At 51.2% G+C, this 15,708-nt stretch overlaps 2 protein-coding genes across 2 annotated transcripts; one reads left to right on the top strand and one right to left on the bottom strand.

Annotated features, from left to right (window-relative positions):
• Positions 1-1,064: 1,064 nt before the first annotated feature.
• Positions 1,065-5,428, top strand: C1ql4 (complement C1q like 4). Its single transcript, XM_003475807.5, has 2 exons — positions 1,065-2,314; positions 4,613-5,428. The coding sequence occupies exons 1-2, from the start codon at positions 1,778-1,780 to the stop codon at positions 4,790-4,792; spliced, it is 717 nt and encodes a 238-aa protein (XP_003475855.1). The 5' UTR covers positions 1,065-1,777; the 3' UTR covers positions 4,793-5,428.
• A 701-nt stretch (positions 5,429-6,129) lies between these two features.
• Positions 6,130-13,619, bottom strand: Troap (trophinin associated protein). Its single transcript, XM_063254700.1, has 14 exons — positions 13,432-13,619; positions 13,141-13,283; positions 12,846-13,038; positions 11,492-11,649; positions 11,276-11,413; positions 11,025-11,104; positions 10,544-10,596; positions 9,666-9,772; positions 8,304-8,615; positions 8,096-8,155; positions 7,617-7,748; positions 6,846-7,479; positions 6,411-6,604; positions 6,130-6,310 (listed from the first exon to the last, which is right to left on the bottom strand). The coding sequence occupies exons 1-14, from the start codon at positions 13,496-13,498 to the stop codon at positions 6,263-6,265; spliced, it is 2,319 nt and encodes a 772-aa protein (XP_063110770.1). The 5' UTR covers positions 13,499-13,619; the 3' UTR covers positions 6,130-6,262.
• Between the last annotated feature and the right edge of the window lie 2,089 nt (positions 13,620-15,708).

Raw genomic sequence — 15,708 nt, 5'->3', positions numbered from 1 at the left:
CAGGAGACCCCTATTCTTCAGTCCTGACATAGGAGAAATGGCATTTGTGGTCTCAAATATAGGGACAAGGAGGAGGATGAAAACAAATGCCTCTCTTCAAGCAGCCCTCTCTCACATATACAAAACAGTACATAATTCACAATCCCACTCACCCTGGGACACACGAGGCCAGGATCCCTTGGCCACCTCCACACTTTGCAGCACACTGTCACAGTGCACAGGACCAGACTCCACCACTCGGCTGGCAGAACCGCCCCGCCCCCTCTTCCCCACAGTTGATATGTCACATTGGAGTCCGAACACGGACCTGGGTGTCTCTCTGCAGCGCGCCATTTACATTTCTCTCTGGATCTGTCAACCTGTCTCGGCTCCTGTCTCTCTCTCTCTCCCCGTCTCTGTCTCTCCCTCTCCTCCTGTGGGGCTGTCAGTTAGTCTCTTCTTGCAGCTTTGTCTCTGCATCTCTATCTGGCTGTCTCTGATTTCTTTGCAGCTTCTTCTCTGCTTTTCTGTCGATTTCCTGCTGGCTTCCCGAGGTTCTCTTTTTCTCTCTCTCTCTCTCTCTCACTCTCATCCCCCCATCTTTGCACCCCCAAACCTAGGAGCTGGAGTTGGGGGCAGGAAATTTGCTTTTTACAATTCAGGCCAACAAGTATCCTTTAAACCTTTCATCATATGTTATTCAGTGTTCTCCTGGGTCACGGAGGGGCGAGTTTCCATGTTTTCTCGCCCTTCTTGTTTTGCTTTCTGTTTGTGAGCACTCCCACCCCAGCTCTTCAATTCACTTATCTTCTCTGTATCTTGACCCTTGTTTATCCTATCTCTGATTCTGGCTTTCTCTGGGCTCTGATAACGTCAAACTTCAGGTAGAGGTTGAAAGTAAGGAAGGTGGGAGCCGCGAGTCCCTGCGGAACCTTCAGAGGCAGCAATGAACCCAGAGGCCCGGACCTGGCACGGGTGGGGGTGGGGGCTGAAGGGGGCGGTGATGCCCGCCCCGCCCCCGCGCTTCCGCATCTGGGCACCAGGGGTCGCTCCAGCTTCGGCCACTTATAGTGGCTCCCGCCGCGCGGCGACTCACACCACCCGCACTGCCGCCCCGGGAGGAAGGGGAGGAAGGTTAGGGACTCAGAGGGAAAGCGCTTGCAGGAGACGGACGCCGGGCCAAGGCTCTCACTCGGGCTGCAGCCCCGGCTGGGGAAGAAGGCGGGTCGGGGTTCCCCAAGAGGTAGAGCGTACAATCCCTGAGGAGGTTGCGTCTAGCGGGTGGTACCCGCAGCTCAGAGCCTGGGACGTCCAGAGCGCGAGGAGTCCCTATTCCTGCGGGGAGCGGTCTGTTTGGGAAGCCTGGGACCTTGGCACCGCCATCTGTGAGAAAGCAGATGCTTGGCGAGCAGGCATCCAAGACCTGTAAGAAACCAGCCGTCCAAGAAGCCTCGATCCCAGGCGCCCGGGACCGTTAGGACTGCACTGAAGGGTAACAAGATCACGGGTTCTGACCCGCCAGGGGTGCTTCTGGCCCAGCCCGTGGGGAGACCTCCGCCTTGAAGGGCGGGTTGGGGAACGGCGCCGCTGCGGCGGGAGCCCCCAGGAGCAGGGGGCCGGGCGCAGCTGTCGAGCTGCCCCAGACCCAGGCAGGAGCCCGGCCACCGCCTCCTGGGCCTGCGGAGAGCCCCAGGCCTCCGCCGCCATTGCGCCCAAAAACGAAGAGGATTTGCTGGCCCTGGCCGCTTCGCGGCTGAGCCGCCGCAAGCGGGTGGCGGGCGCGGCCGTCGGGGTGGCCATGGTGCTACTGCTGCTGGTGGCCATCCCGCTGCTGGTGCACAGCTCGCGCGGGCCGGCGCACTATGAGATGCTGGGTCGCTGCCGCATGGTATGTGATCCACACGGGCCCCGAGGCCCGGGCCCCGACGGCGCGCCCGCTTCCGTGCCCCCGTTCCCGCCAGGTGCCAAGGGAGAAGTGGGCCGGCGCGGAAAGGCAGGCCTGCGGGGGCCTCCGGGACCCCCAGGTCCCAGAGGACCCCCGGGAGAGCCCGGCAGGCCAGGTCCTCCCGGCCCTCCAGGCCCAGGCCCGGGCGGGGCGGCGCCACCTGCCGGCTACTTACCTCGAATTGCCTTCTACGCGGGCCTGCGGCGGCCTCATGAGGGTTATGAGGTGCTGCGTTTTGACGACGTGGTGACCAACGTGGGCAATGCTTATGAGGCGGCCAGTGGCAAGTTCACCTGCCCCATGCCGGGCGTCTACTTCTTCGCTTACCATGTGCTCATGCGCGGCGGCGACGGCACCAGCATGTGGGCAGATTTGATGAAGAATGGACAGGTGAGATGCCCCTCTCCCACTAAGTCCCAGATTCTAGACTGGAAGCTTCCTAAATCGCTCTGCACTCATCCCGCAATTCCAGTTCTTTTCCCGAAACAGCGTCAGTGAATCCAACAGGGAAAAACTGCCAAGAACTAATAAATAACTTCATTTAGCTAAACTGGAATTGGGGACCAGAGAAAGATCCCTTGCCCAAGTCTCATGGAGCAGTAGGTCTCCAAATTACAACTTTAGGCAGCTGTGTTGTCCTACCAATTAGTCCCTTTTGTCCTCCTAGCTTGATCTCCCTTTTCTCTGGGGTACAGTCTTCCTGGCTTTTGGGTTTCCTCCGGAGGTGACATTTATTTGGCTCTTTTGAATCAGAATGGAACTCACTTCTCAGGCAATCACTAGTCAGTACATACCCCTTCCCTCCATGTGAGGAAACTGAGCTTGGATTTTCATGGAAACAGTAAAAATAGAAAACACTAGCCCGCTTGGTAGGCAGTGGTCCTATTGTTCACCTCAGATCATGGGGCCAATACTAGCCCATTCCTTGCTCTTGTGCTCTGATAATATTGAGTCTTGTAGGTAGGAGTGGGAAATGGTCTGACAGTTCAGGGACCAGCAAGGTGATGGAAGAAACAGATTTGGAAGAATGAGGAAAGGAACAGGGAGGACCAGGACCTTGGACTGTGGCCTGGTCCATAGTTCTCACATCCTTCCTTAGCAACCAGGAAGCCTCCAGGTTCTCTGCTTGCTGGCCCTGCAGGCAGTCATTTTTCTCTGGTTTGGTGTGTGTGGGGGGAGGTATAGCCCCAAGGAGCTGGAGACACACAGAGCTGCAGGGTGAGGCCTCTGGTTGGGGTAGAGGCAGCTGACAGGAGGATGCAGGCCACATAGGGAGGTTGGGGCTGAGCAGAGATCTCTGAATGCCCCATATGAGGAAGTAGGGGCTGGAGGGGTGACCTGAGTGCATCAGGCCTATTCCTTGGGGTTCTAAGTCCTGGGCCCAGATTTGCCGCAACACACTTCCGCATTAAGGAAGACATCCCTGGAGACCTACCTCCTGCACCTGCTTTGGGGTCTCCTCCCAACAGAATCTCCCTGGAAAGTGAAACAAAGCAAGTGAGAGTTCCAGGGTGTCTACTTGGGGGTAAGATAGTGTCCATAAGGAAGTGTGAGTGTGCATGACTAGAGTATGTCCGTGGGGTGGGGAGGGTGAATGTGTAAGGAGCATGGTGGTGTACATGGGCAAATGGCACCAAGTGGTCATGCTTGGTTTATGCAGCTTGTCTGGGAGGAAGCCCAGGGGCAAGTATGTAATTTAGAGTGTGTTGGTTTTGGAGGGGGCGGGGACCATGCTGTTCCCACTCTGTATTCTGTCCTTGGCTTGGGTGCTGCAGCCCTGGGGATGGTAAATAATGATTAGAATAATGTTGAATAATTAATGAGTTAATAACCAGCCCCAGTGGGATAGGAAGAGGGGGGCTGAGGAGAGTGCTCGCAGCCTGAGGTAATAGCCACGAAGCCAGAGGGGGAAGGTAGGTCTCTTGTTTCCACAGACCACCTCCATGGTGAGCACCAACTGAGAAATGAACACCCCAGAGGCCAGGGCCTTAGCACTGCACTGCATGCTGTGGCTCACTTGTAGATTCATCTATGACCCAGTACAATTTAGGACTTACTGAAGATCTCAGTGGGCATAGAATCCTAAAAATGATCTGACAGGTTTTTAATTTTATTTTGTTTTGGCTTTTTTTGGAGACAATCTTCCTATGTAGCCGAGGCTGGCCTTGAACTCACAGCAATCTTTCTGCCTCAGCATCTGGAGTACTGAGATCACAGGAATGTGCTACCATGCCCCACTCTAATTTTTTTATTTTTTTGTACTGGGGGTTGAACTCACATCCTCACACATTTGCCAGGCAGGTGCTTATGCCACTGAGCTAAATGCCCAGCACAGCTCTTAATTTTTAAATAAGAATAATCATAGCAAATCTTCTATAATAGCCACTGTTCTAAACATGTCCCACATGTAGCAACCCATTTAATCCTAATAACCTGAGGAGGTAGCTTCTCTTATTACCATACCCCAAAACCCTCACCCTGAATTTTATAGCTCAGATTGGGGCCCAGAGTAGTCCTGATGTGTCCCAAGTTGCACTGCTGATACATAGTAGAAACAGAGCTACTCCTAGCTTCATCTTGTCCTTTCCAGCACCACAGTCCAATTCTCATAGCACCACCTTCTCCGCTGCATCGCAGGTCACCCTGCTCCCATCAGACCATGAGCAGGTCATTTCCTCTCCTCGTTAGGTCCGGGCCAGCGCCATTGCTCAGGATGCAGACCAGAACTATGACTATGCCAGCAACAGCGTCATTCTGCACCTTGATGTGGGTGATGAGGTTTTCATCAAGCTCGACGGTGGGAAGGTGCACGGAGGCAACACCAACAAGTACAGTACCTTCTCGGGCTTCATCATCTACCCAGACTGAGCTGGGCAGCATCCCCCACGCCTTTGTTCCCCTTTGGCTCCAGTCCTCACTCACTTCCAGCTGGCCCGCCCAAGGTGCCACCCCATCCCTTAAGAACCTGGGGCAGACCCTCCAGCTCCTGAGGCAGCCAAAGGGCAGACTCTTGGGGCTCGAGCGGACCGGCAAGAGGAGAAGCCAGGTGCCAAGGGAGGAACCATTTGCATCCTGCATCCGCAAGCTGCATGGGAAAGGCAGCAGGACCAGAAAGGCTGAGGTGGTGATCTGCTCCTTTGCCTGGAGCTGGGGAGCAGCTCCACTAGCCTGGGCTCAGAGGCCCAGAAAGCGGAAGAGAAGCCAAGGTGGCTTAGGAGAGAAAGAACAGAAACTAGGAGCCAGGGTAGATGAGAAGACATGCTAGGTTGGAGTAGGCAGGCGCTGGTCCTCAATAATGACAATTTCCTCTGGCTGTCCTTTGCTCCCTCATCTCCATTTTCAGGCTCCAGCCTTGGCAGCCTTCTTGTGAACTGGAGGTACTGGTGAATTCTTTCCTAGCATTTAAATTCATTCTGTACAGTCACCATTCCACCCCTTCTGGGGCCTAGGCCTCAGGGGCTATAGTTGCTGTTGCCTCTTCCAATAAAAATGAGGTTGGGGGAATCGTGTGTGGCTGCTTTAACTTGGTGCAGAGTGGGGGGAAAGTGGTGGCCCTTTCCTTGACCTCCAGAAAGGATTCCCACCCTGCTTGTCAGTCTGCCATTGGGAAATTTTAAGTTACTACTGACAACCGTGGGGGAGGGGGAGCAGTCAAGGCTTCTCTGCTGTGGGTGGGAGTATCCACTCCAGGAGAGCCCCCAAGCCCCTGTAGGGGACGGGAACACCAACACCAATCAGAGGGACACAAGGATGGATTCCAGAGGTCTGGCTCTGGGCTCTGCCATTCTGCCTAGTGCAGAGAAGGCTATGTAGCAGAGCTGGGTGTTGTTTTTGAGATGGGATTTTATTATATTGCCCCAGGCTGGCTTCTAACTCCTGGGTTCAAATGACCCTCTCAACCCAGCCTCAGCCTCTGAGTGGCTGGGAATACAGGTGTGTACCATCAGGCCTGCTAGCAGAAGAGCTCTAGAGGATGAGAAATTGATCTCAAGGGTAAGGGAGATGCAGAGACCACTATAATTGACCCCAACCCACTCAGAGATTGTTGAGGGTGGGCAGGGAAGTACAGCTTCTAAGGGAATCTGGCTGGATTGGATTTTGAGGCCTTGGAAACCTCTGAGCTGGAGCACACTGCCACCATGTGGACAGCTGGAGAGCAGCCAGTGGCTGCCCAGTTTGGATGCTTTAGACTCACTAGCTGGCTATTCAAAGACTATAGAAACTTTATTAAAGTTAATAAAAGAATGTTGGGCCCCAGTTCCATGGGAACACCAAATAAATAAGGACTAAAGGGAAGGGGTGATCTGGGGAGGGTGGGAGTGGGTGGAGGTGGGAGCCTCAGGATGGAGAGCTCTGAGAAGCTGCAGAACCAACCGGAATGAAACACTGGAGAGGAAGAGAGAGATCTTGTCACATTCTCACTACCTTCCAGTAAAGGAATGGAGATTGGCCCCTGCCACCACCCAGGCCTGGACTGGAGGCTCACCAGGGCGTCCTGCCATTCAAGCAGTGTGGCCACAGGGTTGGTACAGACCCGAGTTGGGCCTGGGGAAGGGACTCGGCTAGTGTAAAAGGCACACTCATCGTCCAGTCGAGCCTCATGGGAGCAGTGGATAGCAGTGAGACATGCTTTGAGGCGCTGCCTCAGGGCCAGTGTTTGAGGGGCCAGACTGCTAGGACCTGGGGACCAAAATTTAGGGAGTTGGTCTGAGGTTCTATACTCCCACCATGTATGGTCCCTTTCCCTCCCAAAAGGGCCAACCTGAAAGGAGGAGCAGCTCCTCCCTTATCCTGAGAATAGCCAGGCACAAAGAGAGACACAGCAGAGGGAAGAATGGATAGCAACACTTGGTAAAGGTCAGGGCCTCACTCCCAGTGATAGGACCTCCTTTGTTCAACCCCTTCCCAGACAACTCCTTACCTGCCTGGCCTGTCAGGGGCCTTGTAGACTGCAGTGAGCAGATAGGGGGGCTAGCACAAAGGGGGCGTTGGGAAGAGAAGGTCAGGCTGGTGGTTGCTGCAGCCCTCTGACTGCAGCAGCGCCATGGACTGGCCTCTAGGCATTTTGGTTCCAGGCAGCAAGTCCCCAACCCTACAGTAGGACAGGCCTCTTCGGACACAGTCTGTCCCTGGGGGCTAGGCTGAAGGGGTCCAGGCTCTACTGGTGGGCAGGGCTCTGCTTTCTCAGGCTGCTTCTGGGAAGGGGACTCTGGTGTCTCTGGCCTAACCTCAGAGCAAGACTCTGGAGGCCCTGGCTCCATTGGTGGGCAGGGTTGTATCACGTCTGGCTCTGGTTCTGTCACCCCAGAGCAGGGCTGTGCTTCCCCACACTCCTCTGAAGGGCAGGGCTCTGGCAGCTTGGAGTGTTGTGACAGTTCAGGAAGGTGGGATGTTCCAGAGTTATGCTTTGGGGCATTCAGGGTCCTAGAAATCTCAGCCAGCAGGGGCTGAAGTTCAGCCATATCCAGAGAGCAGCTTCCATTAAGGTGGGCATACTTGTCCACTGCCAGCCCTTCTACCTCCTGACGCAATAACTGCTGCAGGATACTGATGCGCTGCAGTGGGAGAGAGTACCCAAGTGTGACGTTAGGATCTGGTGCAGGTAGTCTTCCCACACTACTGCTTTCCCCTCCCCCAGCTTCCCCTTCTCCAGCCCTGTCATTGCCATGAAGGCTTTGCCCCATAGTCCCACCTGCATTTTTAGCTCCTGGAAGTTGAGGGCTCCATTCGGGTGTGATCCAGGACTTGCCACGGCTGGTTTCCCAGACTGTTCCTGCAACCTTACACCACTGTCCTGGTCAAACAACCGTACAGCAATCTGCTCCTGCCACATAGATGGAAAGAGGGCAGGTGAAGAAACCAGGCTGGGGAGGGAAGAAGATCAGTCTGAGTCCTCAACTGAGAGATCTAAGTCTCTGATTGAGAGGCCCTTGACTTTAAGAGTGGAAGGGCAGATGGAGATAGAGCTCAACAGCCCAGCATTTGCCTGAAAAGTGCACGTCCTAAGTTTGATATTCAGTAACAAAAACCAAACAAAAAAGAGTAGAAAGGCAGCAGAGAAGAACAGAGAGATGGAGAGGTAGATGGCTTCTCTGGAGAACATATCTGCTTTACATATCTACAAGGGGATGGCACAGGGGACCGCAGCATGGACAAGCTTCTGATACTTACCCAAGGCAGAGCAAGCTCTTCAGGACAGGACTGAGGGGTGAGGTCACTCAACCATTGGGCCTGCGACAGAAACGAGGTATTAGGAAGAACAAGTAACCCATAGATGGATGCGGCCTCCTTAGTCTGTTTTAATTCTTTCTGTACCCCTCCGTCTCCTTCCTTCCTCAAGTCTGGGCCCAGGCCAGCTACCTCTCCTGACCTTTCTTACCTGCTGAACTCTGGGGGTGGATGGAGTGAACTGGGTTTTGGGTCGAATGGCGAGACGCTGCAATAATGAAAATGAAGTCTGGGGAGGTAGGCGGATGGCTGAGCAGGAAAAACACCCAGGCCAACAGGGTTCTCTGGCCAGATTGTTCTGTTCCTGCTCACCCCCCAAGTTTTCAATACAAACCAGAGCAGGGATGCCAGGCGAGGGTACACGCTGAGCCCGTCCAAAGGGTGACGGATGGGTGACAGAAGGCGGTACCACACGGCCAGGCATGGACTGGGCCAAAGGAGCAGAGGAGGCCATCAGGCCATCCTGGGGAGAAGGAAAGAGTTGAAGAGTGATTTCTTCCCCCTTCTTATGTCACTGTGGCAGTCAATATGATGCTCAAGAATGAAGTCATATCATGTCACCCCCTTTATTCATCCCTCTTGGCTTCCCACTCATTGCAAGTGAAAAAAGCCAAAGATTTACATAAGATTTTATTTATTTATTTATTCATTCATTCATTTACTTTTGTCTTTTTGAAACAGGGCTTCACTATGAAGTTCAGGCTGGCCTTGAATTTAAAGCAATCCTCTTGCCTCCCTCCCGATTGCTGGGATTACAGGCATGCCCCACCACGCTCGGCTAGATTTATACAAATTTAAATCCTTACCTAATCTGATTCTGTTATTGCTATAAACTTTTCCCTTTTTGTTCTCCTATTCACTTGGCTTCAATTTCACTAGTCTCTCTTGTGCTGACCTACAAATGCACTAAACACATTCTCTCCTCTGGTCTTGGCATCTGCGGCTCTCTTGGTTTAGAATGTTCTCCCCTAGATAAATGCATGGCTCAGGCCCTCCACTCCCGGTCTTTGCTTAAATATCATCTTCTTGGTGAGGCCCCTGCCCAATCTACATTGAATTGTGATAACAACTCTGCCATTCTCCAGTTCCCTTCAGGGTCTTTTTTTCCCCCCACCAAAAATGTATCACCATCTGACAGTCTGTATATTTCAGAGTTTGTCTCCCTTTCTCAAGCATTTATGTGCAAAGCCTTGAATAGTAACTCTACTTAGTAAATGGTTAGTAACTATTTGTAGAATGAAGCAGTGAATGCTTTTGGTTGGTCAGTAGCAGATCTGTCTCACCCCTGACACTGATCTGATGGTGATAAAATTATGCCAATATGTGACTTCTCCCTCCAAGCCCCAGTTACCTGGTAATGAGAGGTCAGTTCCACTTTGCAGAGGACTTGAGTCTATGTGTGGCAAACCCATAACATCCTGAGGGCAGGCCAGCCTGAGTCCATTCCCAATCCTAAATTCCCCTAAGCATCTCCGGTGGGCCCCATCCCCACCCCAGGAGGTTCCCATCTCACCCTAGGGTGTGCTGTCTCTCTTAAAGGTACTCGCTGGGCCAGACCTAGGAGAGCTCCTCCTCCTTCATCTGAATGAGGTATCCTTTCATGTTCTTCAGAGAGAGAAGCTAGGAGACAGGAAATCTGCTGTAGTATCTAGAACATCCACCAGAGTCTAGCACAGGGCTTTGCAACTTCTGAAAAAGGTGCACCAGTTCAACAGCTCCCATTGTCCATCACAGTCAGGGACCCTGAGAGTCCAACACAATCTCAGTAAACCCTCATCAATCTGAGCATTTTATGAGTGAGTAAAAGTAAGGTCAGTCTTGCAGAAGTGCCAGAGAGAGGGTGGAAATGGGGACACAAGTACAAGTGGCCAACCTCTAGCCTATCCAAAAGCCAGAAGGTCTTTTTCTGACCTCGTTCCTCTCCCCACATATTGTTTTAGAACATAGTCACTGGATTTTTATTTCATTGCTTATTATTGTTGTTGTTGTTATTATTATTATTGCTTTTTGCAGTGATGGGGATCAAACCCAAGGACTTGCACAAGCCAGGCAAACACTTTACCACTGTGCTAAGCCCTTGTTTTCTGAGACAAAGTCTTGTTATGTAGTTCAGGCTCATCTCAAATTTGCAGTGATCCTCCTACCAAGTACTGGGATTCCAGGAATATGCTATCATGCCCAGCTCTTTTCCAGTTCATCCATTCATTTTGCAGTGCTGGGGTCAAATCCAGGACAATTCAAGTGCTAAGCAAGTGTTCTACCAATGCTCCTGGCTCTCCTGGCCCTGCATATCTAGCCTCCCTGCCTCCCCATTTTCTCACCCCACTCCTTCTCTCCAAAGCCTGCTGAGCTTTCTCTTGTCCTATGCCTTACTGCAGGAAACACACTCACCAGGCTGCGCAGGGGTTTCCAGGAGCAATCCTGAGACCTGGCTCACTGAAGTCCTGATGACAATAAGAACCACAGAAGTCAGAGTACCAACAGATGGGCATGTGCTGAGTGCTGCACACTTCATTCACTTCATTTTCACAGCACCTCTAGTGATGGTACAAACATTGTCATTTCCCAGGTAAAGGGACCAAAGCTCAGAGACATTAGCACAAGCCTGTACAGTTGGTAGTGGTAAGGCTCAGGAGTTCAATCCAAACCCCACTGATTGCCACAGCCCATGTTGTAGGTGAATGAAATAGCATCTTGCCTCTGTCTTCTTCCTGAAAGTCTGAACCATACTACAAAGGATCATCCTGGGCAGCCATGGGTTTCCCCTTGCAGGGGGCCCTAAAGCTACCAGAAGGCCCTAGATGTGGGGAACCCTGGTCTTGGACACTGAGTCACTCTTTCTCATATGACCTTCTCTACATCTTCTGCTTACCAGTTCTTGCCACTTGTCTCTCTTCTGAGCTCCTGTAAATGAGGGCGAGTAGAGGCATGAAAAGATCCTGAAGGTAGAGCCTGATCCATAGGAGCAAGAGAGAAAAGCAGAGTCAAAGGTGGCCCAAATCTACAGGCCTCACTACCGAGCCCACCACCCTGATAGAACCCCTTTGGCTCCCAGGGCCCTGCTTTGTCCCTTGGAAGGAAGCTCCCAGAAACACTGAATATCAGTTCCTCCTGGGCACTCACCAGAGCCTTCAGCCTCTGGGGACACAAAGTCAAACCCCGGGGTCCAGATCCCTCCAGCCTTGAAAAGCAGGAAGCCCTGGCAGGGCCTAGTTGGTGCATGGGGGTCCTGGGGGCCAAGTATGCAGAGGCCCGAGAAACCTAACCAAAGTTATTAGCATGAGCTCAGTATTTTCTCCTCAGTCCCCCCCAGCCTGACCTCACATCTGTTCTCATTACCTGGCCCCGCCGGATGGTACCTCCCTGGCTCTCTCGAACCAGTACTCTCTGAGCCAGGCTGGACTGACGCCCCATTGGACAGCTCTTCACCCCCTCACCTGATAGGATGGTAGCCAGGGCTACAGGGTCAGCCACAAATTCTATAGGCCCTGGAGCTTCTGCAAGGTTAAAGAAGAAAAGGTAAGGGGCAGGGAAATAGCTCAGTGGCATAAACGCCTGCCTGGCAAGAATGACGTTATGAGTTTGATCCCTGATGCAAAAAAGAAGAAGTAGGAGGAGGAGGAGGAGAAGGAGGATGAGGATGAGGACGAGGAAGACAAAGAGGAGGAGGAGGAGGAGAACAAGAAAAGGTGAGAAGGAACAGGAAGGGGGAAGCTAAGGAGCTAGGGACTCTGGCACAGTCACCCTAAGAGCCAGAAGTGGGCAAAACAGTCTCATTTAATTGAACCCAGATTACCAAATGTTCACAGAACTTTAGGTTTGGTTCCTTCCTTTTTTTTGAGACAGTGTTTCACTATATAATCCAGGCTGGTTTTGAACTTGCTGCATTGCTCCTGCTTCAGTGCCATGAGTGCTGGGATTACAGGTGTGCACCACCATGCTTGGTTTACTACCTTTCTTTTTTTTTTTTCACTTCATCTTTTGCATTTGATACTTTTTCCTTCTTTTTCTTTTCTTCCTTTGCTTACCAGGGACTGAACCCAGGATCTGGCACATGCTAGGCCTGGCACTAAACTATATCCTCAACCACCATTTTTTAAAAATTTGAGACAGGATCTCACTAAGTAACTTATGCTAGCCTTGAACTTGTGCTTCTCCTGACTCAGCCTCTTAAGTAGCTGGGACTAGAGGCATGTGTCTAGCATATAACACGACTCTAAGTTCAGGACCAAAAACCCTATTGTTAAACTATTGAAAGTAACATACTTAAGCCAAAGTATGGGCAGATTCTGTAAAGAACTGGGTTCTGCAAAGAATTAGGAGAACCTAGAGTTTAAGTCTTGAGAAGAAATGATACTGCTGAAAAGGAGAAAGCTGGCTTCTAAGAGTGTTCCAGGAGCAGAATTAAGACCTTTTATTTAAAACCTTTTTGGTACTGGTGACTGAATCCAGGGTCCTTCACACTGAGCTACATCACCGCCCTTTTTTATTTTGATATGGGGTCTTGATAAATTGTTCAGGTTGGGCTTAAACCTCCTGCCTCAGCCTCCCAGAGCAATAGGATTACAGGTGCACACCATCACATTCAGCCACCAGGACTCTTACAGTAAGCAGAAAATCAAGGAAGTTAAGTGCCCTCCAGCCTCTCTGGCCATTCCACTCTCACACAGCTAAGGACGTCTCCAACATGCACCTGTTTGTGGAGGGGGCCCAAGCCCCGAATTTTGTTCCCCAGGGCTAGGCCTGAGCTCCTCCAGGGGGTTCCGAAGCTGAGTGATCGCCATCGACCTTTGTGATTTCTCTGTTTGGTGTGTGGCTTTCGAACTGGGGCCTGCTGAGTCAACAAAGTTACGTTGAATACTGAGCTGAGACTTCTCCATCAGAGTCTAGGGGCGAAGGGGGAGAAAAACCTGGCATTCAGCGCTGGGGTGTATTTGCTTATGTGTGTTGCCTCCTACTGGTACTCTCTACCCACCAGCCCCTCTTACCCTTGGATCTTGGTTCTCCTGGTCCTGGGCGCTCGGTTTGACTGTGAGGAAAGGCGGGCGTCTCCGAGAGCGTACTGGGATCTTGCTGGGTGTAGGATCCCGGAGGAGGGGATCCTTCGTGGCTTGGATGGTGGTCATGGTGACTACAATGAGACAGGGAAGAAAAATGGCAGGATCGGGGATCAAAGTTAACCATTTCCCCGATACTTCCACCTCCACTTTTTTAGTTCATGCGCCGAGAAGCCCCTAGCTCCTGCATGGCCGCTCTTTCCTGCTGCCACCTCTAGTCACCTCGATCTTGCTCTTTCGCCTGGCACCTCTGATTGCTCTCTTCCCTCTGAGATCCCGCAGCCCTCATTTCCTGCAGAATCCCTGTGCCGCACCGTCCCGAGAACCCTTTATGGTCGCCTCCACTTTCTTCGATTTCTCCCCGTTTCTGGACTTCTGCTGCTGCTACTTCCCCAGTTCGTAAAATACGCCAAGCTCCTGATTGGTTCGTCCAAGAGCTGAGGAGGTGCGTGACGTATGACTCAGCAGTCCAATCCGAGTGATTTGGAGGCGGGGTCAGAAGAAAGACTAGCTGTAGAGCCGCTTTTTGCCAAGGAAAAAATTGACTCGGCTTGAGTAGCCAATCCGAGAGCGGAGCGCGAGTGGAAGGCGGGGAAAAGGATAGGCCTAGGCCGTTCTGAGGCCTTGAAAGGCGCGGCACTCAGAGTCTGGGCCTCAACGGGCACTACCTTGTTCTCGCGAGGTCTCCAGATTGGCGAGGGCAGGGTTGTCTACAGTGAGGCGCGACAGCATTGTGGGGAGGGTTGGATCTCCCCGTTGCCCCGTGACGTTGGAGGAGTCCCCGAGCCCAAAACTCGACTCCGACCATAACGCGGGCCGACTTTGGGGACGCCATTCCAGACCTTTAAAGAAAACATGCTCCTGAGAAGAGCAACCGCTTCCAAACTGGCAGAGGGCTGAACGGAATTGAATCTACTGAGAACAAAAAGAGAAAAAACATAATTTGCTCCCTCGGGTCTCACAACCTGGTGAGGTAGTCCGACTCGATGTGGCTGGAACTCTGTCAATTCCAGAAATAAGAGGCTCTTCAAGTGACTTGCAGTCTTCTTGCCTTAGCCTTTTCCCCACCCTTGGGAAGAGTTCTCCCCACCTTCAGGCTGTCTTTTCCAGCCTGAATGTCAGGGAGAGTTCACCTGCCTATTATTGGCAGGCAGGGGGGTAAGGCAGTCAGGTCCTAGAATAGCTTTAGAGTGGAAGGGATAACCCCTAGAAGAAGACAGGAAATAGACAATAGTTTCAGATTTACAAAGCTAGTAATATCCGCCCTATGACCACAGCAATTCCTATTACACAAATCAGGAACTTAGGAGCTGTTTTATTCCTCTACTCATCCTCTTCCTTTCCACATCCCAACTGTCTTTCACTTTTACTAATTTTACCTTGTAAATAACTTCAGAATTCACATCTACATTACCACCACTTTAGTCCCCTAATCTCACCTGGACGATGCAAGAATCTCCCATCTGGGCTGGGGATTTAGCTCAGTGGCATAAGCGCCTACCTGACAAGCGTGGTCATGAGTTCGATCCCTGGTACCGCCAAAAAAAAAAAAAAAGAAAGAAAAAGAAAAAAAGAATCTCCCATCTTCCCTTCTCCCTTTCCATATGAATCTACCCTCGCCACAGTAGCTGATTCTCTCAAAATGCAAAACTGGTAATGAATGAACAATGGTAGAGACTTACATAGCATGCCTTGGGTTCAGTCCCCAGCAGCACACACACGCACACACACACACGGTTCTAGGCAGTGTTCTAGGTAGAATGAATAGTTGCAAAGGTAAGGAAAAAATATAGTGTTCAAATAATAGATCTGGAATGGGGTGTTCAGACAAACTTTGTTGTTACTATAGCCATGTACCTTGCAACAAAACATCAGAACTTGTTCCTCCTGACTAGTAGTAATATTGTCTCCAAACTGTTTGTTTTTGTTGCTTTTTTAAATGATTAGACAGAACTGCCAACTCTACCTTAGCATAAGAAACCATCTAAAATCTCTCCCCAAAATGTCCTTTTCCTCTTTTTTTCCTTTTATCCTTTTCCTTTTTTCCTTTCTTTTATTCCTCTTTTATCTTGTGAAACAACCTCAAACTTACAGAAACTTTACGTGAATATACATAATTTTTTCCTCATTCAAAAACAAATTGACAATGTCTTTTCCAGTCTCCCTCAAATACTTTAGAATGTATTTCCTGAAAGCAAGAACATTTTTCCACATAAGTGACCATAGCAATTAGAAGAATGATACTGACATGTGCGTACCAGCAAAGCTCAGACCTCCATGCAGATTCAGCTGGTTTTCTCCATAATTCGACTTCTCACAAAGGATCCCACCCAGAAACACATGTTGTATCTCTTTAGTCTCCTTCAGCCTGGAGCAATTCTCCTCTTTCCCCACTGCTGCCACCTCTTCTTCCACCACTTCCTCCTCTCCTTCTGTTTTTTGCAGTACTGGGGATTGAACTCAAGCCCTATGCATTAAGCTACGTCCCCAGTCCTTTTT

The sequence above is a fragment of the Cavia porcellus genome, unplaced genomic scaffold (assembly GCF_034190915.1).
Source record: "Cavia porcellus strain 051 isolate PalLab524CR breed Dunkin Hartley unplaced genomic scaffold, mCavPor4.1 scaffold_8, whole genome shotgun sequence".
In the NCBI taxonomy this organism is placed as follows: domain Eukaryota; kingdom Metazoa; phylum Chordata; class Mammalia; order Rodentia; family Caviidae; genus Cavia; species Cavia porcellus.
The sequence above is the reverse complement of the archived record's forward strand: the minus strand, read 5'-3'. Positions and strand labels throughout refer to the sequence as shown.